At 45.6% G+C, this 27671-nt stretch overlaps 1 protein-coding gene across 2 annotated transcripts in view; it reads left to right on the top strand.

Moving 5' to 3' along the window:
- Positions 1-574: 574 nt before the first annotated feature.
- The window catches only part of SCAP (SREBF chaperone), a 43442-nt gene continuing 16345 nt past the window's right edge, over positions 575-27671 (top strand). Inside the window, exons 1-12 of one of the 2 annotated variants that reach the window (XM_066585151.1) lie at positions 575-695; positions 11861-12072; positions 18634-18757; positions 20822-20979; positions 21291-21511; positions 21616-21721; positions 21853-22025; positions 22435-22561; positions 23060-23172; positions 23256-23350; positions 25314-25412; positions 27140-27352. In XM_066585151.1, coding sequence (XP_066441248.1) covers positions 11951-12072; positions 18634-18757; positions 20822-20979; positions 21291-21511; positions 21616-21721; positions 21853-22025; positions 22435-22561; positions 23060-23172; positions 23256-23350; positions 25314-25412; positions 27140-27352 — 1551 coding nt within the window. In that variant the 5' untranslated portion in view covers positions 575-695; positions 11861-11950. Of the gene's footprint in view, positions 696-7809; positions 7866-11860; positions 12073-18633; positions 18758-20821; positions 20980-21290; positions 21512-21615; positions 21722-21852; positions 22026-22434; positions 22562-23059; positions 23173-23255; positions 23351-25313; positions 25413-27139; positions 27353-27671 lie in introns of those variants that run through there. The other variant, XM_066585152.1, reaches the window with a different exon arrangement.

Below are 27671 nucleotides of genomic sequence, written 5' to 3'. Positions count from 1 at the left end.
CCCTGTATATAAGCAGTGCCATATATCCTGTGCACTATATATGTAGTGGGCACATCATCCCCTGTATATAAGCAGTGCCATATATCCTGTGGACTATATATGTAGTGGGCACATCATCCCCTGTATATAAGCAGTGCCATATATCCTGTGCACTATATATGTAGTGGACACATCATCCCCTGTATATGAGCAGTGCAGTATATCCTCTGCAGTATATATAATGGGCACATTCTCCCCTGTATATGAGCAGTGCAGTATATTCTCTGCAGAATATATAATGGGGACATCATCCCCTGTATATGAGCAGTGCAGTATATTCTCTGCACTATATATGAGGCACATCATTCCCCGTATATGAGCAGTGCAGTATATCGTCTGCAGTATATATAATGGGGACATCATCTAGTGGACATTAGAAATGGGACCATAGAGCTCCACCACTGGCCGCTGCTGATCAGTAATTCGTAGCATAATTCGCCGTCACGCCCCCTCCCGCCACTAGGCGCCGCTGTGGTTCAGTAGTCCTGACAGTGACAGACGGTCTGGGCGGGCGTTGCCGGGTGAGAGGGGAAGGGTCGGGGGTTGCAGGGCGGGCACGGAGCCGTGTGTGCCGGATACCAGCGCTTGGTCCCCGCTTTCTGGAAATATAATCCCGCCGGAGAACCCGCCGCAGCTCCCTTTTACCTCGCTCACAGGTAATAGCGCCACTTTTACGGCTGACCATGTGACGTCATACACCACGCGGCATGACGCAATACCTTGCAATGAACGGGACATGTGATGTCATACCACCCCGAGACTGTCACTTGTGAGCCCTCCCGCTCTTCTGATATATATGGTACATCAAGTGAGGAGGGGTCGGGGGTCCCCTGTAGTGTATAGTCCTTGTAAGAGCCCATCCCCCCCCTAGAAGTTGTTGGAGAGGAGGAAACTTCTCTGTGTGATTGTAACGTTATCAGTAAGTAAGTGGGGGCATGGAGGCTCTAGCACCCTGTTGTACCGCCTCTAGCTTGGATACAAGATGTGATACAGGCAGGCATGGAGGCTCTAGTACCCTGTTGTACCGCCTCTAGCTTGGATACAAGATGTGATACAGGCAGGCATGGAGGCTCTAGCACCCTGTTGTACCGCCTCTAGCTTGGATACAAGATGTGATACAGGCAGGCATGGAGGCTCTAGTACCCTGTTGTATCACCTCTAGCTTGGATACAAGATGTGATACAGGCAGGCATGGAGGCTCTAGTACCCTGTTGTACCACCTCTAGCTTGGATACAAGATGTGATACAGGCAGGCATGGAGGCTCTAGTACCCTGTTGTACCGCCTCTAGCTTGGATACAAGATGTGATACAGGCAGGCATGGAGGCTCTAGTACTTTGTTGTACCGCCTCTAGCTTGGATACAAGATGTGATACAGGTGGGCATGGAGGCTCTAGTACCCTGTTGTACCACCTCTAGCTTGGATACAGGATGTGATATGGACAAGCATGGAGGCTCTAGTACCCTGTTGTACTGCCTCTAGCTTGGATACAAGATGTGATACAGGTGGGCATGGAAGCTCTAGTACCCTGTTGTACCGCCTCTAGCTTGGCTACAAGATGTGATACGGATGGGCATGGAGGCTCTAGTACCCTGTTGTACCGCCTCTAGCTTGGATACAAGATGTGATACAGGTGGGCATGGAAGCTCTAGTACCCTGTTGTACCGCCTCGAGCTTGGATACAAGATGTGATACGAGTGGGCATGGAGGCTCTAGTACCCTGTTGTACCGCCTCTAGCTTGGATACAAGATGTGATACAGGTGGGCATGGAAGCTCTAGTACCCTGTTGTACCGCCTCTAGCTTGGATACAAGATGTGATACGAGTGGGCATGGAGGCTCTAGTACCCTGTTGTACCGCCTCTAGCTTGGATACAAGATGTGATACGAGTGGGCATGGAGGCTCTAGTACCCTGTTGTACCGCCTCTAGCTTGGGTACAAGATGTAATACAGGTGGGCATGGAGGCTCTAGTACCCTGTTGTACTGCCTCTAGCTTGGATACAAGATGTGATACAGATGGGCATGGAGGCTCTAGTACCCTGTTGTACCGCCTCTAGCTTAGATACAAGATATGATACGGGTGGGCATGGAGGCTCTAGTACCCTGTTGTATCGCCTCTAGCTTGGATACAAGATGTGATACAGGTGGGCATGGAGGCTCTCGTACCCTGTTGTACCGCCTCTAGCTTAGATACAAGATATGATACGGGTGGGCATGGAGGCTCTAGTACCCTGTTGTACTGCCTCTAGCTTGGATACAAGATGTGATACAGGTGGGCATGGAGGCTCTAGTACCCTGTTGTACCGCCTCTAGCTTGGATACAAGATGTGATACAGGTGGGCATGGAGGCTCTAGTACCCTGTTGTACCGCCTCTAGCTTAGATACAAGATATGATACAGGTGGGCATGGAGACTCTAGTTCCCTGTTGTACCGCCTCTAGCTTGGATACAAGATGTGATACAGGTGGGCATGGAGGCTCTAGTACCCTGTTGTACCGCCTCTAGCTTAGATACAAGATATGATACGGGTGGGCATGGAGGCTCTAGTACCCTGTTGTACCGCTTCTAGGTGGGATACAAGATGTGATACAGGCAGCCATGGAGGCTATAGTACCCTGTTGTACCACCTCTAGCTTGGATACTAGATGTGATACAGGCAGCCATGGAGGCTCTAGTACCCTGTTGTACCGCCTCTAGCTTAGATACAAGATATGATACTGGCGAGTATGGAGGCTCTAGTACCCTGTTGTACCACCTCTAGCTTGGATACAAGATGTGATACTGGCGAGTATGGAGGCTCTAGTACCCGATTGTACCACCTCTAGCTTGGATACAAGAAGTGATACGGGCGGGCATGGAGGCTCTAGTACCCGGTTGTACCACCTCTAGCTTGGATACAAGATGTTATGCAGGTTGGCATGGAGGCTCTAGTACCCTGGTGGGCTGACTCTAGCTTTGATACAAGATGTGATACAGGTGGGCAAGGAGGATCTAGTACCAGGTTGTACCACCTCTAGCTTGGGTGCAAGATGTCATGCGGGTGGGCATGGAGGCTCGCACGCACAGCCTTATTGTTCTCTATGGGTTGTGTATTAAACGCTGTATATATGCAATTTATTGCGTATTTGCGGTGTTGAATTCGCTATGCCGCTATGAAAGTGAGCAGGGAATTAAAAAATAAACTAGTCTCGCTGCTTATGATGGCGTGCGTGAGATTTACTGCCATATGCAATACACAATCGCTGCCAGCGTTTTAGGCATACGGCCGTGCAAATGAGCCCTAATACTCGCCTCTCCCTGCATGTTGTGTGCTGACAGCTCTGGGTCTCCCTCGTGACATATGGTTTACAGGCTGCAGCAGCCAATCACAGAGCTTGGCGATGGAGTTCTGGGTGGTGTGATTGGCTGCTGCAGTCTGTGAACCATACATTACAGGGGTGAGCCGGAGCTGTCGGCGTGGGACATCCAAGGAGCCGCAGGAGTGGAGTATTAGCTGGTTTATTATTTTCTTGCCATGAGGGGCCTGGTTTTAATTTTTTTCTTTCTTATCTCTTACAACCCCTTTAAACAGACCTTGTGCCCTCCTCTACGGCCATACTGCTTCCTGGGCCGCACTTGCATCCAGTCCTGTGTGCGCAGCACAGATCCCTCCTCTGTGCTGATAAGTTGTTACATTTTGCCCGCACTGATACAATGTATCATTCCAGAGGCCAGGCTGTTATGGCTCTGTTACATGGGTGACAGTCGGCGAAACAACTGCAGGAGCGCTGATGGCACTGCTAAGGTCGTTAGTGCTTGTGCAGAGCACTTAGACAGACTCCGCCGCTGGGTGGTCAGCGCATCACCTCCTATGTGAAGCGGGGAGCGTTGACACGGAACGAGAAGCCAGCGATAGTTTTTATGCTGACTGAAAGTTAGCGATAACGACTTGCGTATGAATGGTAAACAATTTAGTTTTTTGCATTTACATTGCATGATTATCGCTCAAATTCGTTCATTTGAACGAACTTTGAGCAATAATCGTTGTGTAAATTGGCCTTTACATTACAGGTTATTGTAGCAAACCCTCAGCTGTGGGCTCCTTTTGGAATTCTGGATGTCGCTACTGTATGCGGTCGGATTTCCCGGACTGCGGACGTATGTTGGGAGCAGTGGAACTGTTTTCTTATTATTGATTACATTAAGGGATTGTAGATTAATCTCCATCTACTAGCCGGAGCAGAGAGCAGCTACAAATAGCGCCCCTCTCTGGACGACCCAATGTGTCCATACGTTACACGGTCAGCTCAGCGATTTCAATAGACCCTGTGCTATGCTTCATGGCTTCTGTGGAGATGCTACAGTTGTGTCAACCCTCGCTGCCCCGTCCCCATAGACTACCGGTCAAAACAGAGCACCCTATACAGGAGTGTGTTGGTGGAAACAGTCAGCAAGCTTGTTGTTTTGGACAGAAGACCTTTATGAAACGCCCATGGGATATAATGGGGTAATGTCCCTCTTAGCATCTGCTCCCTGAGCGTCCTAGAGATGGATGTAGGCTTCTAGTATCTCAGCTGTCTCTATAACCTTGGCAACCAACGCACTTGGATCAGGGCCCAACCTTGGCGAAGCGGCATTGACCAGCAAGCAAGGACAGCACGTAGCGGGGCAGACGTCCCTTCTCAGAAAAGCCTTGTGGATAATTAACACTATTCTTACCCGAAACCATTACTTTTTTGGGGTTTGCACTTTGTGATTTGTGCGCCTTCTAGTCGATGTGAACCATGTTTATTGATCGTTCACAGCAGTTCATACTCCCAGCAGTCATAGAACTGCTTCAGACATAGCTGTGTTCATCCTGAGCCTCCAGGTTCATAAAAGGAACCCCAGTACTGCAGTGAAGACTGACACCTACTCGGCAGGGCAATAGAAGAGAGGGATCGACAATAGGGGATGTAACACTGATTAATGATGCTGGTTTATATGCTGTTCATGGGCAGCTGGGGGAATTGGCGCACTGCACTTGTACACCCCAGGGGAGGGGTCTCTGCTTGGAGTATTTGGCTTTTTTACATCCTGCAGGTTTCATCCTGAATAGAAGTCTTTGTTTCACTCTTTGTCGCTGATCGGATAAAAGGGAAGGAATTTTGGCCTAATTTTTTTTTTTTTATGTGCCGGATGTAAAATTTTGGGATGTTAAGACCAACAGTAACGAGTAACCTCATGGAGGCACGAGGCGTTGAGGACCTCTTGCTGTGAATCTCTGAGTTCAGGTCAGGCTGGGACGCTCGTCTGTATTGTGGCCACACAAATGCACCTTTAATATGCTCGTGTGAAACTAGCTGTAAAGGGGTTTTGCCCAAAATGACTTATATTGCCTATCCACAGGATGGGTGGTAAGTCTGATTGGTCATGGTCCCATCCTGAGTCCAAAAAACGGGAATCCTGTGCCCCCCTGCCTCCTCCCTGTGGGCTCACTGCATCCCCTGCAGTGACATCAGATTGAATGCAGCGGCAGTTACGCATGCACTGCAACGCTCTGTTCATTTAAATGGGGTTCGCGGAACTAGCCATGAGCAAGCGCTCAGAAGTTCCAACAGCTGAGTAAGTAGGATTAGGCCAGAACAAGTTTACCAGTCACTAAGTATATTCAGGAGTTTTGCTGTTCACTGACAGGTAACAGGGGTTTTGAAAATGGTGAGAAATTAAACTACAAAGTGTATTTAAAACTTGTGGTTGTGGAGGAGAGCCGCGGCGCCCAGCCTGGTCACTACAGACCTTTTCTCTCAGGGTCGAGGCCTCATTTGCCGGCTGCGTTCAGTGTTGTGAGCACAGAGGGTATGTTGTGCCGCGTGACCCTTTTTGCCCCGACCTCATGTTTCCCATGAGAATATAGTGGAGACACGGCTCCTATGTTCTGCTGCGCTCCAGGCGGCCGCCATATTGCCTCGGCTCAACACAGGGAATGGTGTTCTGGGGGCTGCTCCAGGGGCCGTGCAGGGTCCCACCGGAGACGGGGTGTAGTGTGGCTGCTGTCCTGTGTACAGGGAAATCCTCAATGGTCGCCTGCACTTTAGTACATTTACACAGATGGAGGCAGAATTATCACTGCGGCTGTAAACCTCTTCCCCATCTGCCTGGACTTGTCATTCTCTGCGATCTTCCCGTAGGACCTTCTTAGAATATTTCCTAGAACCACTTCAGACCACTAATCACAGACTGCATATAGTTCTGCACTGTTCGTCTGTGCCCCCTGTAGTAAGTAGAACACAGTGTTCAGTTTTCCCAGACTGTTCCTTTTTAAGGGTGGGGTTGCTTGCATCCCACCCACGGAGAGCTGGGTGTACGGCCGAGGGGTGAGAGCAACGTGGAAAGTTCTTGCTCATCGTCAGTAAATATTACAGGTGCCTAGCTCTACATCTCGCATTTATGTCCTAGCGGGGTCGATGAATCCTTTTCTGAGCCCTCCTGACATTTTAATTGGGGAAATTATGTAGAATGTTACAATCATCCCCTCTTTACACCATGATTTCAGTTTACGGATAGAATCATAGAACGGTAGAGTTGGAAGGGACCTCCAGGGTCATCGGGTCCGACCCCCTGCTCAGTGCAGGATTTACTAAATCATCCCAGACAGATGTATGTACAGCCTTTGTTTGAACACTTTCATAATAGGAGAACTCACCACCTCCCATGGCAACCTGTTCCACTCATTGATCCACTCACTGTCTAATATCTAATCTCTGTCTCCCCCCTTTCAGTTTCATCCCATTGCTTCTAGTCTTTCCTTGTGCAAATGAGAATAGGGCTGATCCCTCTGCACTGTGACAGCCCTTCAGATATTTGTAGACCGCTATTAAGTCTCCTCTCAGCCTTCTTTTTTGCAAGCTAAACATTCCCAAATCCTTTAACCGTTCCTAATAGGACATGATTTGCAGACCACTCGCGATCCTAGTAGCCCTTTTCTGAAGATAGGTCCAGTTTGTCTGTCTTTTTTAAAGTGGGGTGCCCAGAACTGGACGCAGTATTTCAGATGAGGTCTGACTAAAGAAGAGTAGAGGGGGATAATGACCTCACGTGATCTAGACTCTATGCTTCTCTTAATACATCCCAGAATTGTGTTTGCCTTTTTTTGCTGCTGCATCACACTGTTGACTCATGTTCAGTCTGTGATCTATTAGTATACCCAAGTCTTTTTTACATGTGCTGCTGCTTAGCCCAATTCCTCCCATTCTGTATGTGCTTATTTTATTTTTCTTGCCCAGATGTAGGACTTTGCATTTCTCCTTGTTAAATACCATTCTGTTAGTCGCTGCCAACTGTTCAAGCTTTTTTAGGTCTTTTTGAATCCTCTCTTCTCCAGTGTTATCTATCCCTCCTAGCTGTGTGGTGTTTATGTATCACTTGTTATCATATGTTAGCTCTTGTTACATATTATCACTTATTGTTGTATGTTATGGCTGCTGGTTATGTATTAGCTGTTACAGTGTTTATATATTGTCACTTGTTATGTTTGTGCAGTTGTTTGTCCTCTGTAGCGTCTAGTTCCATGAAATAACAGACTATTTCAGGCTCTTGCAGTGTGAGCTGCTCTCTGCCATGTCTCTGCAAGGTGAGGATTGTGTCAGGTACCTGAGGAATCCTTTGTGCCTTGGCCGTTGGCCAACACCTTACCAGGCAACATGACTCTCCAGTCAGCTGACTGCTGGTATATCTGTGTCATAGGAACATTTGTGTGCGCCGCATGTTTACCGGTATAGTGTGGGCCACAACAGAGGAGAAACCTTGTGATTGTTATCCTACTCCACTCATGAGGCCACGGCTCCACGGCGAACTGTAACATGCGGTATGTTGTACTGCAATCTCATGCAATATGCGAGCTGCGATTGCAGAAGATGGGTACTCCATTGGTTGCATGTGGTAATCGGTCAGGTAATTATGGATGTAGGACATCCCATGTACACATGTTATCCCATAGACTAAGGGACTCGACGATCATGGCTCCTGTGCTATGGAGGTCGAGCGCCCCGGAGATGTCTTCCGGCCACCCACGTCCATTCAGAGTAGACAAGCAGTCGTTCGTAGATGTTTACAGAGGTCGATTATCATTCTGTGTTCATGCGTGCGTAAAACAAATGACGAGCGATCAGTGAACGACTTCTCCTTTGTCCGGTCATTGACGGTGGTTACACTTCACGATTAGCATTTGGTTTTGCACAATTCAAGGATTTCCTGAACGATGGTCGTTGTTTGTAAGAGAGTCCTAAGGTTGGGTTCACACCGGGCGGATTTGCCGCGGAAATTCCGTCTGGAATTGTGCTGCGGCAAATCTACCTTTGGCCGCTAATCCTGGGATTAGCCAGCCATGTGGACGAGATTTCTCGAATCCATCGCGGCAAAGCCGGCATTGCGGCGCGGATTCCCCGGTCGCAACATGTCCATTCTTTTTTTTTTTTCCATTGCGGACACACTCTCCTCTATGGGAGCGCCAGCTGCAATGGAAAAGTGTGCTACCAAGCCTCTCCAAACCCACGGCTAAGTGCCGCGGGTTTTGAAGCAGCGTTTTTCCAGCGGAAATCTTGCGGTTTTTCGCTGCGGCCAAACGGCGAGATTTCCGCCGGCAATGCGCCTTGTGGGAACCCTGCTTAATACTGTATACCGTTGACAAAATACGCAATTCCCGTACATGTTTATGTGTTGTGGAGCCCTGACCGTAAGCTGTATGGAAGAAACGCACCTGACTGGTTGGGATGTAGGGAGTAATGACCATAATCTCCCACAGGGGGCACTCACGAAGGGTATAGAACAGAAAGGGTCTTTCGTAGAGTGTCTCTTTAAGATGGGTTGATATTGCCTAATGCTGCTATGTATTATTGTATGTGTCACGGCTTGTAGCACATAAAGGCTAACTATCCCTGTAGTGGCTTTCAGGGCGGGAAGAAAACGAAGAGGAAGGTGTAATGCCAAGAAGTAGTGAGCTTTATGAAGTGAATGTTTGACCAGAGGCCGGAAATAATTTATTTACTATGAATGAGTCGTCTTGTGGTTTTTCGTGTGCACTTGGAGGCATTGAGCCCCGCGCCTCCGCTCTCACTTCTGCTTTTCCAAGGCAGAACTGTCTTCTGTGAAGGAGGACTGTGTATGAGCAGACCACTAAGGGGTTACAAATAGAATGGACCGGCTTAAACACTGGAGTCACTGTGTACAGGCATTACATTACTTACCCTCCACTGATTCTGAGTTACATCCTGCCGTATTCTCCAGAGCTGTATTCAATGTTCTAATGGTGTCGGAGCTGAAATCTCCCAGCATTACCTGCATTTTGTGTGTCTTTATGGAACTTGTATGTGTTCTGGGAAATCTTGTCTACACAGTCCTCTATAGTTAGAAAAAGTACCTGCAGCCCACTGCATTACAGGAGCTAAGCTCTTAGGGGGCTTTCTTGAAAACAAGCTTGCTGACAGTTTCTTGTACATATAGGGAAGTAGTTATATTCATGTACATAGGAGGCAGTAATATAGTAGTTATATTCTTGTACATAGGGGGCAGTATTATAGTAGTTATATTCTTGTACATAGGGGGCAGTATTATAGTAGTTATATTCTTGTACATAGGGGGCAGTATTATAGTAGTTATATTCTTGTACACAGGAGGCAGTATTATAGTAGTTATATTCTTGTACATAGGGGGCAGTATTATAGTAGTTATATTCTTGTACATAGGGGGCAGTATTATAGTAGTTATATTCTTGTACATAGGGGGCAGTATTATAGTAGTTATATTCTTGTACATAGGGGGCAGTATTATAGTAGTTATATTCTTGTACATAGGGGCAGTATTATAGTAGTTATATTCTTGTACATAGGGGGCAGTATTATAGTAGTTATATTCTTGTACATAGGGGCAGTATTATAGTAGTTATATTCTTGTACATAGGGGGCAGTATTATAGTAGTTATATTCTTGTACACAGGAGCAGTATTATAGTAGTTATATTCTTGTACATAGGGGGCAGTATTATAGCAGTTATATTCTTGTACATAGGGGGCAGTATTATAGTAGTTATATTCTTGTACATAGGAGGCAATATTATAGTAGTTATATTCTTGTACATAGGGGGCAGTATTATAGTAGTTATATTCTTGTACACAGGAGCAGTATTATAGTAGTTATATTCTTGTACATAGGGGGCAGTATTATAGCAGTTATATTCTTGCACATAGGGACAGTATTATAGTAGTTATATTCTTGTACATAGGAGGCAGTATTATAGTAGTTATATTCTTGTACATAGGGGGCAGTATTATAGTAGTTATATGCTTGTACATAGGGGGCAGTATTATAGTAGTTATATGCTTGTACATAGGGGGCAGTATTAAAATAGTTATATTCTTGTACATAGGGGGCAGTATTATAGTAGTTATATTATTGTACATAGGAGCAGTATTATAGTAGTTATATTCTTGTACATAGGAGCAGTATTATAGTAGTTATATTCTTGTACATAGGAGGCAGTATTATAGTAGTTATATTCTTGTACATAGGGGGCAGTATTATAGTAGTTATATTCTTGTACATAGGGGGCAGTATTATAGTAGTTATATTCTTGTACATAGGGGGCAGTATTATAGTAGTTATATTCTTGTACATAGGGGCAGTATTATAGTAGTTATATTCTTGTACATAGGGGGCAGTATTATAGTAGTTATATTCTTGTACATAGGGGGCAGTATTATAGTAGTTATATTCTTGTACATAGGGGGCAGTATTATAGTAGTTATATTCTTGTACATAGGGGGCAGTATTATAGTAGTTATATTCTTGTACATAGGGAGCAGTATTATAGTAGTTATATTCTTGTACATAGGGAGCAGTATTATAGTAGTTATATTCTTGTACATAGGGGGCAGTATTATAGTAGTTATATTCTTGTACGTAGGGGGCAGTATTATAGTAGTTATATTCTTGTACGTAGGGGGCAGTATTATAGTAGTTATATTCTTGTACGTAGGGGGCAGTGTTATAGTAGTTATATTCTTGTACGTAGGGGGTAGTGTTATAGTAGTTATATTCTTGTACGTAGGGGGTAGTATTATAGTAGTTATATTCTTGTACGTAGGGGGTAGTATTATAGTAGTTATATTCTTGTACGTAGGGGGTAGTATTATAGTAGTTATATTCTTGTACGTAGGGGGTAGTATTATAGTAGTTATATTCTTGTACGTAGGGGGCAGTATTATAGTAGGTTCTAGTCTTTAACGTATGGTTAAAACTCAGAAAGTAAGCACCCTTTTGCACAGGACATTTATTGTTCAAATAATTGTAGAATCAGGTGAAAACGACTAATCGTTCAATGTGAACATGGCCAATGATTGCGCAGTATTGCATTTGTTTATTTTCATCGTTCACATTATGCAGGCGTAAAAGTGATAGTTCCTCATTTGCCAGTTCTTCCGTGTAAAAAGCGACTTTTTTTTTTTTCTTCTTCAGTCGTTTGCAAACCTTCCCAGACATTTCTAAACTTCCATGACAGAGCAGCGATGGACTGAACAAGCTAGGGCAAAAAAATCCAAACTATTACTTGTGCATGTGAACGGATGTTTGAAAGGGAACTACTCACGCGCCTGTTTACTCTTTTAATGGTAAATTGCTCTGTGTAAAGGGACCCTACGTGAAAACAACAGGTTCTTTTCCTAGCGGCGTCCAGAGCATGTTGGGTATTATGGTGTCGCAGCAGCCGGAGGGCTGTAGGGGGCAGAACTGAAACGTTGTGTTTGATTTTACATGTCTGACCATTGCTTGCTCTCCTGAATGTCTTTGTCTTTTTTCCTGTCTCCCGCAGGTCGCTCATGTTCCTTGGAAGTAAAGCGCCCCCTGTGGAGTAGCCTTGCAGGCACATTTCGTGATGGGGCGCAGGTGACAGCATCTGAGGATGCCCTTCACTGATAAGCTGCGTGAGAAGATATCACAGGCCTTTTACCGCCATGGTCTGCTCTGCGCGTCCTACCCAATCCCAATCATCATCTTCACCGCGCTGTGCATCGTAGCTTGCTGGTAAGTCCCGAGAGCTACCGTCATCTCCGTCCCTACCATCTAACCCGAGGGCCACATCGGAGGTAGTCTGGGTCGCTTTCCTCCCTTTTGGGTTTGTGCCCTTTTATTAAAATTATTGGTTTTAATAGGTTGTCACTGTCTTGGGAAATGAGTGTTACAACAGGTGAAGTCCCAGAAGGGTTTATATCCCTACAGCACTCTGTCATGGACTTTAGGAGGTTTTAATATGGTATTTCCATCCACACCCTTCCTGCTTCTCCTGTCGGGTTGTTTTAATATCTATCGCCAGCTGCGTGAGCGGCTTCCACGACTTTGTAAGATGAGACGCTGCAACAACACCAGCCTTGTTTATCTGATCCTTGAGAATTTGCATAGGAAATAACGAACCTCCAAGTCGTCAGCGTGTGTGACGTCATTTGTGTTTTGTCCCAATAGAGGGCGCAGTCATCTTCTGTAGCTGGTTGAAAAGGAAAGAGGTAAATGACCCCTGAAGCCTTTATAAGGCCGGGCTCACGCGAACGGGTTAGATTCCACATGCGGAAGAACTGTGATCATTCACAGAAAGTATTTCCATACGATCGTGGATGCAAGCGGTTTTCTGCACGGATGTATGATATGCACAGCAGGAAGCTCTCTCTCCCCCTTCCACCCGGCATAGCAGCTTTTCTATTTTCCTCTGTGGTTGCGAGTGTCTCCGCCACTCATACGCAATGTTAGTTGCATATGGGCGATGGAATACTCGCATCCATTGACTTCAATGGGGCCCATCTGTGTGTAATCCGCGCTAATATAGAAAACACTGAGATCCGCAATTGTGAACGAAAAAGCAGAAATGCCCATACTTTACCGTGGATCTCCGCGCGGATGGTGATCACAGATTCTGCAAATAAAATCCGCCCATGTGAGCGAGGTTTCACCTGTGCGCTGATCTCCACCGTTTTGTGCGTTGGGAGATTAAAAAAACTCAGCCGACTATGAGCTTCTATTCTTTTGAATGGAATCCTACATATGAGCGATGCTGCGAGGAAAAAAATCGTGGCATGTTCTGTTTTTTCCACATGCGGCCTTAAATTCATCGCATTGTGCTCGCATGCCGTGCGATCTGAGGTTTCACCTGAAACACTTCCAATCCTCTAATGCAGTGTTTCCCAACTCCAGTCCTCAGGGACCCCCAACAGGTCATGTTTTCAGGATTTCCTCAGTGTTGTACAGGTGATGTAATTATTGTCGGTCCTCAGACATCACAGGGGTTCCTACCATGGGATATCCTGAAAACATGACCTGTGGGAGGACTGGAGTTGGGAAACACTGCTCTATTGCATATGAAACTCGTGCGAGAGAATGGGAATTTCACAGAAGCGAAGCTTGGAAACTGCCTCGCATCCGCAGGTTAAACGCACATTGAGCGCAATATCTTGCTGAGAAACTATGTAAAAGTATAGCGAAGGGACATCATATAGTGCTGCTGGAGGCTCACTCTGCCATTGGGGTCCGTTGTTTGCCTTCTCATGTCTCTGCACACATATGAGTATAATATTTGATGACTTCAGGCAGGAAGGAACGTCCCCTGACGATGTGTTCACCTGCGTCCTCGCTACACGTGTGTCTTGTCCGTTGCGGACATTAACGCTGGTTTTATAGGAACGTAGCTTTGTTCGTCTTGCCTGTTTTTTGTGTTCTGGAGTCATATGAGGATACTGCCAGGACTGCATCACGGGGGAGTAATCCGTAATCGTCTGTGGCAGCTGAGGGTCATTATTCTGCACGATGCCTGTAGCTGCAGTCACAGCCTTCAGTTCAAAGTTCTTCAACTCTTTGACATACTTTGTTTCAATTCCTCACGGTTCTCAAGGTCTTCGCTTGCTGTTTTGCAAATGCAGTCAAACAGCTTGATGCAATGTAGCATGCTGGGCCCATCTCATGGGATGGTCCTGATACCATGTTGGGTTGTACACCTTGAATGTTCCTATTCACTGACAGCAAGCTGAGATGAAAAGTTCGAAATTTTCAATCGCACAACACTTAGGTATGAAATGAATGTGTTTTAGTGCACATATTGTTCTCCTGAATTGCACTTTAATCACCACAGGCTGTATAGGGTTTGTTGTCTGTTACTATGGTAACACACAGGCCTGTACAGTAGCTGTGGAGAAAAACGATAAGACAGTTTGTACAAACTTGTACTTCATTTTAGATGCGTTGGAGCAATAATGGTAGGGGCCGCATCAAAGCTTTATTTTACATTAGACCAGAAAATCACGTTAGTAGTCATTATGATACATTTCCAGTTTTAGCTTCCATTATCTGGTGGAGTTTACACAATGGAGCAGACGAGCTTGATCTATTTTATGTGTGGTAACGGCAACGAAGTGTAGATTATCACCCCGGTCACGCCGTGCCTTATGGTTTTGTTACTGTTCTATATGGTTTTGTTACTCTTCTATACCCAATGCAGGTGTGAGAGCAGCCGAGTTACATCCAGAGAAGGAGCTGACATTTCGCCTCACCACCCTAGGGGCTGATTTACACCTAGGCTGCTGTTACATCATGTATCTTGGGTGTAAAAGATAAATAAGTGAATAAAATGAAAAGCATTGGAGGAGGTCGGTCAATCAGATGACTCAGAATCAGGCAGCAGGATTCCAAGCTCTGAATGCAACTAAAGTTTAAATGTCCTTCCACACCGTCATCCATGAAACACGTTTTTACAGCAAGATTCAGATGAAAAAGTAACATTTCACTGATCTGTGGGCTATAATGGGTAAAATATGCATACGTTTAGCAAGACATACCTTTTTATTTTTTTTTCCGGGATTGAAAAGCGTAGCCTACTATGATTTTCTCTCCTACAAAAAAAGTTAAATATTTGTAGTCCATCAAAAACCTATGGCTGCATGTTTCCATACACGTAAAGGGGTTTTCCCACTACTGAAAGTTTCTCCACAGCCCCTCTGTCCTTCCTGGTTGCTGCTGACCAGCATGTGATTGCTTCGGGCAATTACCGGCTCTAGTCTGACGCTGCTGTGACAAGTGATTGTCAGCAGCAACCAGGAACGACCGAGTGGCTGTGAAGCAATTGTAAGTAGTGGGAAAACCCCCATTTAATGTATGCATTTTTTTTTGTGATAAAATGCCTTAACTCCTTGAGTGGCGGGTTTCCTACCACCCTGTCGTGCCCACCAGGGCAGGTTTTTTAAAATGGCCTAATCATTGAATTTCAACTAATTTTGCAGTTGCGTCTCAAGAGCCATAACTTTTTCATTTTTCCATTGACATGGCCATATGAGGGCTTGTTTTTTGCGGGACAAGTTGTGATTTTTTTTTTTTAAACGGGGGAGGAAAAAAAGAAAAAAAGGGGCCATGTCATTAAGGGGTTAAATAATGTATTAACTTCCTTCTCTGGGTCATTACGACGCACGGATACCACATGTGTGATTGTATTTTTGATTTTTTTACAAAGTAAAGGGAGACAAGTGTTTTTATAATTTTTTTAAATTATTTTTGTACTATTTTTTTTTTTTTTAGTCCCTTTAGGGGACTTCCACAGGGACCCATCAGGACCCCTGATCACATTCCGGGGGTCCGATGGTGACAGCCCTTTACATGCTGCAGTGACAGCCCTTTACATGCTGCAGTCACATAGACTGCAGCATGTAAAGGGTTAACACAGCAGAGATCGGAGGTTTTCTCTGATGTAAGAGCTGGTATCTAGCTGTCCTCTGACAGCCAAGCACCAGCTCTCCCTGCCACAGAGACCATGGGCTTGCGTCTGACAAGCCGATGGTCTCTATGGCAACCTGTAAACAAAGCAGGAGACTTAGAAGCAGGAGATTGCCGGCAGATCGGCAATATCTTCTGCTGGTTTTTCAAAGCCCCTGCTTTGTTCTCAATGGGTCTGTGCAGGCAGAGCACACTGTCACAGCTTGTGGCATTGTGCTCTGTAGCTCCCATAGTGATACATAGCCCGGAAATCTTCCGGGCTATATCACTATCGGCAGTGGAGCTCGTCCCGGAAAATTTCCGGGCGTGCCACTCAAGGGGTTAAAGGGGATAAAAGGCTGAAAAACTTTATTAAGAGAAAACGTTTAAAGTAAAAAACTAATGTTTTCCGTATCAAAATATATAGTGTGCGTATCCTTAAATGCATCTGTGCTTGCATCTCTTTTCATTCGGGTTTTAAAAAAATGTAGTGCAATCGCAAGTGTGAAGGCACCCTTAAAGGGGTTGTCCCGCGCCAAAACGTTTTTGTTTTTTTTTTCAATAGCCCCCCCGTTCGGCGCGAGACAAACCCGATGCAGGGATAAAAAAAACAAACCGGGTAGTACTTACCCGAATCCCCGCGCTCCGGTGACTTCTTACTTACCTTGTGAAGATGGCCGCCGGGATCTTCACCCTCGGTGGACCGCAGGTCTTCTGTGCGGTCCATTGCCTATTCCAGCCTCCTGATTGGCTGGAATCGGCACACGTGACGGGGCGGAGCTACGAGGAGCCGCTCTCTGGCACGAGCGGCCCCATTCAGAAGACGGAAGACCGGACTGCGCAAGCGCGTCTAATCGGGCGATTAGACGGCACCATGGAGACGAGGACGCCAGCAACGGAACAGGTAAGTGAATAACTTCTGTATGGCTCATAATTAATGCACAATGTACATTACAAAGTGCATTAATATGGCCATACGGAAGTGTATAGACCCACTTGATTTCGCGGGACAACCCCTTTAATTACTAATTCCATGGTTAAATCTGCGTGTTTTATGTTTGCTTTGGTGTTTACCCTATGGACTGTAAAGGATGAAATCCTTGGTGAAAATACAGACGAAATGCCTCAGATTTACAATCTGCCCGATAGATCAGTTTGTGTAGGAGTATTGTTCCTCATGAAGGAACGAGTGAATTAGATTTGTGTTACATGTCCACATATTTGTCAAATTTCACTGCCCTGTGACATGTTTGCATAGTACATACAAAGTATTTCTACAAAGTTGAAGCGGACTCCTGTACATGGCAATACTGGGATGGGTAGACGAGATTCAGAGAGCAGCTTCAGTAACCAAATCTCTTCACTTACAACATAAACTGGTATTGTGAAATAGTTTTTTGCTAAAAACTACAGACACAATATAATTTTTGTAATACTGCCCCCTATGTGTAAAACTAGAACTACTATAATACTGCCCCCTATGTACAAGAATAGAACTACTATAATACGGCTCCTTTGTACAAGAATAGAACTGCTATAATACTGCCCCCTATGTACAAGAATAGAACTGCTATAATACTGCCCCCCTATGTGCAAGAATAGAACTGCTATAACACTGCCCCGTATGTGCAAGAATAGAACTGCTATAATACTGCCCCCTATGTACAAGAATATAACTACTATAATACTGCCCCCCTATGTGCAAGAATAGAACCGCTATAACACTGCCCCCTATGTGCAAGAATAGAACCGCTATAACACTGCCCCCTATGTGCAAGAATAGAACCGCTATAACACTGCCCCCTATGAGCAAGAATAGAACCGCTATAACACTGCCCCCTATGTGCAAGAATAGAACCGCTGTGATACTGCCCCACATTTCTTTTCATGTTTATAAGTTACTCGTCCTGAAGCAGTTACATGAGTCTTTGTGCTACCAGATCACACAGGCTTGTTTACTTCCGTCTCCAGGTGAAGTCTTCACCTTTATTACAGTTACTAATATTACTTGCCAGACCACTTTGTAGCGCCCACCTCTGATGTCACATAGTGTTGTGGAGGGTATTTATTACACGCGGTGGGGTTGATGTATTTCACAAGAAACGCTCATGTTGTCATTGAGTGACTTCTGATCATTCAAATTAGTAGGTAGAGAGCTGACACTATTCTTTAGGCATTTCTACAAGTGTTCTTTATGGTGTGGGGTACTTGTAGGATAATTCTGTGTGGTGGGCACACTGATGCCACTGTATAGGTAACCCAAGTGTCCAGTTATTCTGCTGTAAGCACTGCATCGGGGAGCGGTTCTCAGGATCATTGGATTTTCCAGGTCTCGGAACAGAGTATTATCTTGAGATTTCAAGCAGGTCTGATCTTAGCGCTTAGAAGAGGGAATCATCAGAACAACGTGCTACTGCTACTGGCAGCAGGCCAGTATTGTAGTTCCAAAAATGCAGATATCTTCTCGCCCCTGCTATATATAATCTACAGTATAACACAGCATTTACATTGGCTCCCTGTATAATGACATGTCTGTTCACTCCCTGTATATACAGCACCTATACTCCATATGAAGTCCTCATCGTGTGATATCTGACATCACATGACAACCTCCTATATGCAGTATTTGTAGTATCACATAGCCGACCCTCGGACTCTGCAGTGATGAGTACAAGGCCGGTGTTTATCAGCACAAGAATTTATTGCACAAGCAACACATAAAAGTGCAGAACTTGTATTATATTGTGCGACTTTGGCGCAGCGCATCAATAGAAGTATCTGAATAGATACTTTTAGATACATTTTACGCTTTGTATTTTTAGTTACTCAGTAGATGATTCTTTTTATTCACTCCTCCCTCAGTTCTCCTCTCCTAAAGCTGCCTCTACCTGGGACAGGACCCGTAGAGTTCATCACCCCCGTGAAGGACTACTCCCCACCTCCAGCTGAGCCAAGCATAGACGACCGCAATGAGCGTCCAGACTGGGTGAGTGATTATTATGGCTTTTCTGGATCATTCTGGCATTGGGATGATTGACTCCCTTTTATGGATATTTGCCTTTTCGCAGTCTGGGGAAGCCGATTCACATGCTTTATGCTGGACGCAGTAGTCGTTCTCATCCAATTTAGGGTAGTTTTACACGGCCTATCAGCCGAAAAATTGCTCAAATGAGCGATTTTGATATAGTTGTCCCATGTAGAAGTGGGACCCGATAGGGTACTAAGTGAGAGATCGCTCATTAGTTGCTATGTTGCAGCTCGACTTCTCGCTCACTATAAGCAGGCGGTCATTCATCTTTGAGTTACTGCCTGTTCAGTGATTGGAGGTGGCCGGCCGGAAGAGATCTCCAGCCTACCCCGTCTCTAATCCCTGAACTATCGCTCCTATGTGAAAGCCCAGGAGCCGTAGTTGCTGGGACGCCTGTCAGGCTCTTCAACGCCTCATGGTCTTCTCATGTAAAAGTATCCCAAGCAATCAGTCCAGCTTCATTGAATGGTCTCTTACTGCGACTTACACTTTCAACGGAACAGCTATCACTTCCGTACGTTCACACGGGGGCGATAGTCTTTCAGTGAATGGATGAACGACTGCCTGTTTACGCTGGGCAAGAAGTTGCTCATTCGTCGCTTCATTTCAGTGCAATTATTGAACAACTTGACTAAAGGGGAAATGAGAGGGATGGGACTCTATTGTGCGCCTCTGACAACCTGTGGGCATGAGGTGGTGGGTCCAGGTGTGGGAAGTTGTCAGCACTGACCCATGATGTGTCCACCTTTCAGATCTCACTCTACTGAGTTACTTTCATTGTAGACTGTAACGGATCCGTGGATTCACTTTACAGAGTAGCAATGGGCCATAGCAGTGTCATATGTATCCCTGTGTCCTGCACACGCTTTATACAGAAAGGCAACACTGATCAGATAATTCCACAGAGTGACCTTGGCCTTATCTGTCCACGTGTGTTGTGATGTTATCTACACAGCAAGGATCTGATGATTGACCTTTGTACCAAGATATAGACAAGGCAGAAGACTGACACAGCTGACATCATCCCCAAATACTCTGTGCCACATAACACTGGGCCATGTAGACCCAAATCCTGTAATAGGAGCCAGATGGCAGCAAACTGCTGGGTCCAAAATATAGAGTGTTCTGTTCATGTGCATCACAGTGCATGTATTATCTCATAAACCTATCCTGTATTAGACTCCAGAGCTGGACTCACTATTCTGCTGGTACAGTCACTGTGTACATATATTACTTATCCTGTACTGATACTGAGTTACAAACTGTATTATACTCCAGAGCTGCACTCACTATTCTGCTAGTGGAGTCACTGTGTGCATACATTACATTACTTATCCTGTACTGCTCTTGAGTTACATCCTGTATTATACTCCAGAGCTGCACTCACTATACTGTTGGTAGAGTGAAAAATAAATAGTATGTGGCACACTAAAGCTGGGTTCCCACGGGACAGAAATCACGCGGTTTGGCCGCACCATAAAGCCGCGGGAGAGCCGCAGCTTCAAAACCCACAGTGAGTTTTGGAGCCGTTCGGCCGCCGGCATTCCATTGTGGCTTTCTCTCCCCATAGAGAGAGGCCGCAATGAGGAAAAAAAATGGATTGACATGCTGCGGCTGGCAATTCCGCGCCGGTTCCGCTCGGCTTTGCTGCGACGGATTGGCCGCCCCGTGTGAACAAGATTTTTGCAAAATGTTGTCCACATGGCTGGCTAATCCCGGGATTAGGAGCCGCGAGCGGATTTGCCACACAGAAATTCCACACTGAATTTCCGTGGCAAGTCTGTCCTGTGAACCTAGCCTAACTTTCACAGCTGAGGGTTTGTGTAATTGTGTCCAGTCTAAACAATCCTCTGTAGGATTTAGATCCTTGACTTCAACAGATACATTGTGTAAATGCAGGTAAAATGTAGCAAACTATTGTCTGAACTGGGGGAGACTTGATGTAATGGCTCTGAATAGCCTATGCGGTATGACAGTGACTAATGTTAGCCTCTACTAGTATTGGATTGTCTGTCCCTGCAGTATCTCGGCCGGCCTGTCGCCTACATCCAGCAGGTTTTGGTTAAGGGAGTCGTATCACCGTGGGAGAAGAACTTCCTGGCTGTTGATGTCTTTCGCTCCCCGCTTTCCAGAGTGTTTGGATTAGTGGAAGAGATCAGGAATCATGTGCTGCGAGAGAGGTAATGTTCCCAAATATTTATCGAACCAATGACCATTTCAGGTGGGGATGTTCCAATGTGTCACTGTAGGTGAGGCCTGGAGAGAGACTTTTCCTCTTGCCGTGTTTAGTTCACAAACCCGCAACTGTGCAGTCAGGGCAACATCAGGATTTAAGCTAGAATGTTCTTACTCACTGACAGAAAGCAGATATCTTGAATTTAAGGAATTTAAGCACAAATTTAGCTAGAAATTTGCAGCAGATTTTAGTAAATATTCATAGTACTGGGGGAAAAAAAACTTTTTTACTTATTTTTTTCTTCTACCTAACCAGGACCAGTGAGAAAAGCCTGGAAGATGTCTGTCTGCAGGTGACCGACCTTCTGCCAGGATTAAAGAAACTCCGAGACAAACTTCCAGAACATGGCTGCCTCCTTCTGTCCCCGGGTAACTTCTGGCAGAACAACCGAGAGCAGTTCAACATGGATCCCGACCTTATCCGGACCGTTCAGCAACATGAGCCAAAGACCCTGCAGACCTCTGCCACCCTCCGAGGTAGGAGCACCCTGCACATCTCTGCGCTAATGAAGCTTCATTTTTCATAAGATCTGACTGACCCTTTTAAGAGATTATTACCTTTCCCTTTCTCCCTCCTGCAGACTTGCTGTTCGGAGTGCCTGCGAAACAGAGCGGTGTCAGCCTCTACAATCGCAAGCGGATCGTGTCTTACACCATCACACTGGTGCTGCGCAGATATGATGCAAAGTAAGTCATGAGAGCGCCGCCCTGCATAGTGTTCTGTAAAACGCATACTGTACAATGTAACAAACCACCTCCTGTGTATCAACCTCTCATCCAACAATATATAATATATAACATCACTATTTTAATGACAGGTTTCTCCGAAGCCTGAGGACCCGTCTCCAACTTCTCTACCCCAGCAGCAACTGCACTTCCCAAGGGCAGAACCTCATCCATGTGCATTTCAAGGAGGAGATTGGAATAGCAGAACTGATTCCTCTGGTCACCACGTACTTCATCCTGTTTGCATACATCTACTTCTCCACCAGTAAGTGAGCACAATGATGTCACCAGTTACACCAGTTGAATAGGAGCAGGATCAGACTCAACAGGGTTTGTTTGTAGTCTGTAACCATGGAGACGCACAGATCTGCATATGAGCTGTATACAGCAAACAATTGGATATTTTTTATGTGGACTATTAGCATTTTTTTTAAATTTCACATGTTTTGAAAAAAAATTAACAAAAAGCTTTCAAAAGTAAACATGCCCTTTATGTAGTCTAGAAAAGCTAGATCCAGATCTCAGTGATGCTGAGCATCCCTGACTGTTGGAAGTTCACCGTTACCTTTTTGTGTATTCAGATTTTCTGTTTTGAGATTGGTGGATCCTTTAAGCAGTGAGAATGTACTTATTTCTTTTTTTTTCTTTTCTTTTTTTTTTTTTTTCCTTCAAAGGGAAAATTGACTTGGTTAAGTCCAAGTGGGGCCTGGCCCTGGCTGCAGTTGTGACAGTCCTGAGCTCATTGCTGATGTCCGTGGGACTGTGCACACTCTTTGGACTGACACCAACACTCAATGGCGGGTACGTATCACTTAGCTATGTAATAAGAGGTGTGCTGTATACATTTTAAGAGGTTTTCCAGGAAAATACTATTGATTGGCTGGGGTCCACCACTCGGAACATTGACTGATTTAGCTGATCGGGTGATCACTGTCAGAACCACAATACCCAAGGCTGCAAAGCGGAAGCTGCTGCTCCTCCAACCCCTGTTTAGTGGCTGGCACTTGTAACTGCAGGTACAGCTCCTGTTCATTTTAATGGGAGCTGTACCTGCTGTTACAGGCAGCAGCCACTACACAAGGGTCAGAGCAGCGACTTCCGCTCTGACCCCTGTGTATTGTGGTACTGACAGAGGGTGCCTGCTCGTCTGATTGGCTGCAATCCGATGCTTGGGACCCCGGACAATAAATTATTGTTGACACTACTGATAACCTATCCTCACAATAGAAATTTCTGTAAAATCTCTTTAAGGTGATGTTTACTATAGTTGTATAAAGCTTGCCTTGTCTTTTCCTGCAGGGAGATCTTTCCTTACCTAGTTGTGGTAATTGGATTAGAGAATGTTTTGGTGCTGACAAAATCCGTTGTATCCACCCCAGTTGACCTTGAAGTCAAGCTCCGCATAGCACAAGGTGAGTGATCTGTGATCAGGGGGTTCTGGGACTTGTAAATGGACCGAGCTCCAATCTATGGATTTGTGACTCTTTGTGTTCAGGGTTAAGCAACGAGAGCTGGTCCATCATGAAGAACATGGCCACGGAGCTGGGAATTATTTTGATTGGCTATTTCACTCTGGTTCCTGCTATTCAGGTAAGACTCTTCAGATAATGAAAAGGTTATTGATACTGTACCATGGGCAAACTCTAATGTTCTCTGCAGCAATTGTTCCTGCTGGGGATTCCCTCAGCTCTGTGTGCTTAGAGGGGCAGGGGATTTTATCAGATCACATCACATCATGAAGGACCTTGCTCCCTTGCACTCCATGAACCATCGAAGGTCATCGCACTATTGATAACCATCTTCATTTTGTGCAGTGCATGTGCCGGCTCCTACTCAGTCATCAAGTTGTCTTTATTGTATGTTATCATGGAAATTGTTAGTAGGAGCTGAATCACTTGTAGGATTAGTTGGGGGTTGTTCTCTAAATACTTTTAAAAGTTGGTGTTAGGGCGCATTCAGACGACCGTTTATCGGCTGGGTTTTCACACCCAGCCGATATACGGTGTCCCTCTCTGCAAGGGGAGGAGGCTGGAAGAGCTGGGAGCAGTGCTCTGAGCTCCCACCCCCCTCTCTGCCTCCTCTCGACCCCCCTGCACTATTTTCAATGGAGAGGCGGGATGAGGGTGGTGCTAATTCCTGTAACTTAGCCCCACCCCTGTCCAGCCCCCTCTCATTGCAAATAGTGCAGAGGGGGTGGAGAGGAGGCAGAGAGGGGGCGGGAGCTCAGAGCACTGCTCCCGGCTCTTCCAGCCTCCTCCCCCTGCAGAGAGACGCCGTATATCGGCCGGCGTGAATACCCGGCCGATATACGGTCGTCTGAGTGCGCCCTTACACTGACATTGTGGAGGTCTTTTCCTAGGCCTTTGGTTCTCAACTTGTAGCATGTGTACCCCAGGTGGTAAGTGCTATGTCTCTGTACTCACATTGTCTTCTTTCTGTGCTTAGAAGTAGGTATAGCACAGTGTATGATCATAGTCTAGAGTTGCTTTGATGTAATTCATTTGAGTAGGGGTAGTTGGCTTAAAAAAGCCAAAAAGCAGTAATCTAGAACCTTTACAGAAACGGCACTGTGAAAGTCTTTAGGCTTTGGGGAAAGATTGGTGTGCTCTCTAGACTTGGAAAGAGACTGGGGCATTCTTTAGCCTCATAGGAAGGATTGAAGGCGCTCTCTAGGACAATGGGAATGGTCAGGGGTGCTTTCTAGGATTATGGGAACACTTTCTAGGATTATGGGAAGCATCGGAACATTGTCTAGGATCTGGGATGTTCTTTAAGTTTAGAGAATACCCCAAACATCCCAAAGGTCTGGATAGGGTTAAGAATGTTCACTAGATACTGGAAAGAGTGAGAATGTTTTGTATGGTTGACAGTCTCTAGAATGGGGATGTTTTCTAGACTCGGGGTTTGGAGTATTTCTGCAGTCTCTATGTGGACATTGGCCACATTTAGTGTCTAGGCATGCAACTTTAGATAGCTGTTAGCCGAATGCTCGTTAAGCTGACAGCTATTCCCCTCTTATATACACGCACAGCGGCAGAGGGTGCATGTGTTTTCAATGATCAGAGGGAAACAAGCTGCTGCCAGACACCTCCGTTCTGAAGAATAGGTCATAATGAAATCCAACATGCCTAAACCCTCATTACCCTGAATCTGTTGTCTGCAAGACAGCCAGTCCAGCCAAAACTGGTGATTTTGCCCAACTTACATCTGATATGTTTGGGCACCACAAGAATTAAGGAGGGTGCGCTCTTACTAATGGGAAACAAGGGATCCTCTGTAGACTCTGGGAATGGTGGGGGAATAGTCTCTAGACACCGACGTCTGGGCAGTATGATAATCGGACTGTGAAGTATGGGTTATTCTGTATACGATAAAGTATTTGGCCACTCTTCAAACATGAAGGATGTAGACACTGTAGATGATGGTGGTCTCCTGACTTTGACACACGGGGGGCATTGTTTAAACACTATAGAACAGGCCCATTAGTGTTCTGTGGCATCCTCGGCTTTGTCTGGTTGCTTCTCACCTTGGGTTCTTCTGTTTTTTCTCCTAGGAATTCTGCCTGTTTGCTGTAGTCGGTTTGGTATCGGACTTCTTCCTGCAGATGTTCTTCTTCACCACCGTTTTATCCATTGACATTCGCAGAATGGAGGTATGGGCTGAAATCTGCAAGGCTGTGGTTGGTGTGGGAGTTCAGGGAATCAAATAAGTGTTGGCGTATGGGAGATAAGAGTATGGAGATTCCTGCTGCTTCTATATAGTTCCTACAGTGATGCGGACTACACTAACAATCTGATTTTACATCCCTGACTCATAGGGGTTAATAGTGCTTGCTTGTACAGTAATAGGCAGTAATGAATCCTCATGGAGGGTGTCTGTGCTAGGTTGGAGCAATGGTAGGAATTCCAGCATGCTGTAAAGGTTTCCACAATGGCTGCTTTCATTCTGCCTTTTGTAGTACAAGGCCCTTAGGTCCCCAGAAAAGTTTAAACTCGAATGAGTGTTTTGTTGTGCACCTTTTTGGGAACATCTACTTATGTTTCTGCACGTTTTTTATTTTTAATTTTTGCAGCAGAGATGGCATTCTTGTGCAGGCAGGGAGAAATTAAGAATTAATCAACAGAAACTTGATTAGAAGGCTCAGCGCAGATCTAGGGAATCTGCATGCTGCTGGTGATGTAATGTATAGTGTGCAATGCATGCTGGGACTTCTCAGCCGCAAGATATGAAACAAAGCAGTGGCACAATACAGTTAACAAATAGCGGTTCCTCGGTACGCCGTGTCGGAATAGCGGTTCCTCGGTGCGCCGCGTCGGAATAGCGGTTCCTCGGTGCGCCGCGTCGGAATAGCGGTTCCTCGGTGCGCCGTGTTGGAATACCGGTTCCTCGGTACACATAGATTTCCTGTTGCTCATTACATAATGTTCTACAGTAAGGGCGCTCCTACACGGGACGATTTGTCGGGTGCAGATGCCCAACAGGTCATCCCAGCAATAATCGTTTGTTTTTTTTACACAGGAATGACCATCGGTCAGTGAATAGAGGTAGAGTGGGTTGGGCATTGTTCTCTCCTGCCTTCATTCATAGCAAGCAAGCAGGCAGTTCATAAATGAATGACTGCCTGTTCACACGGTCAGATCCATTGTTCAGTTTGTGCATGCAGAAGCTGAATGACGAATAAGAAGTGAATAAACTTTCATTCGTCATTCAGTCCGGGGCGGCCATTTACACTGAACAGTAATCATACAGATTCCCACTGGATACTTGAAGCTGAACTATTTATCGATGCGTGTAAAGGTGCTCAAACATTTTTACCCCAAACGCATACTGTTATCTTGTCTGGCAATCTGCCTCCTAATCCAAAAGTGAGAGCTAAAAAGTCACACCGTTTGTTAGAAGGGGTCACTAAAAATAATCTAAACCCAGGGGGTCCTGCCACTGAGTCCTCTAGTGAACGGCTGTAATCAATGGAGACCTGGCATCAATTGCTCAGCAGCCCTGCTCTGCAGCACCCACCACAGGAGAAGGAAAGTTTTACAGTGTTCATATATATGTGTGCTGTTCAGGTAATGTATGGATTTGCAGCATCCTGCAGAGAGAGATGCTCTTGTAGCCACTGTGGGTAACTGAAAAGGATCCTGAATGGGGTTCCCCAAATAAGTTTCTTCCAGCTTGAGACTTTCTACCTTTTTGTAGGGTGGTTTCAAAACTGCCTCATTGTTTGATTTATGTTGTTCTTTTTTGCTTTATTTGTGCAGCCAGATGTCTTATAGGAGAAGAGAATGTGATGTATATGAGTTTGTGCTTTTTGGAGATAATGGTTATTGGAACATGCCGGGAAGGTGAATCTTGTTGGTATAACACATGTTTCACTTTCAGCTTGCTGACCTAAACAGGAGGATGCCAGCTGAGGCCTGCATGCCACAATCCAAACCTTTGTCTCATACCCCGAAATACGAGCGACAGCAAGCCCTGCGCCCTAACACTCCTCACACCATCACTCTGCAGCCCCTCCGAAACCTGCGCCTGCCCAAAAGACTTCGTCTCATCTACTTTTTTGCCAGGACACGACTGGCCCAGAGGATCATCATGGTAAGTGGAGGAGTTATCAACATTAGTAGTCTCCGTTCTAAAACCACAGTGTTAAAAGGGTTTACCAAGAGTTGGGGAACAAATTGGCTGAGGATGACACAAAATATCACACTAAGCTTCACTCTCTGGTCCAGCGGAGGTCCTCCAGTCCCCATCACTCCAGTCCAGGAAGTCACTAGTGCTTATGTGCCGTCCTTATGGCATATGATCATTGAGGCGGGTGATAGGCTGGTCAATCACTTGGGATCAATGCAGCTGCTCTGGGTTGAGGGAAGGCACACATTTGCAGAGTATGGTTATGAGCTTGTGTGGGCTGCCC

The sequence above is a fragment of the Eleutherodactylus coqui genome, chromosome 12, assembly GCF_035609145.1.
Source record: "Eleutherodactylus coqui strain aEleCoq1 chromosome 12, aEleCoq1.hap1, whole genome shotgun sequence".
Lineage (NCBI taxonomy): Eukaryota > Metazoa > Chordata > Amphibia > Anura > Eleutherodactylidae > Eleutherodactylus > Eleutherodactylus coqui.
This window is presented reverse-complemented; position numbering and strand designations above follow the sequence as displayed.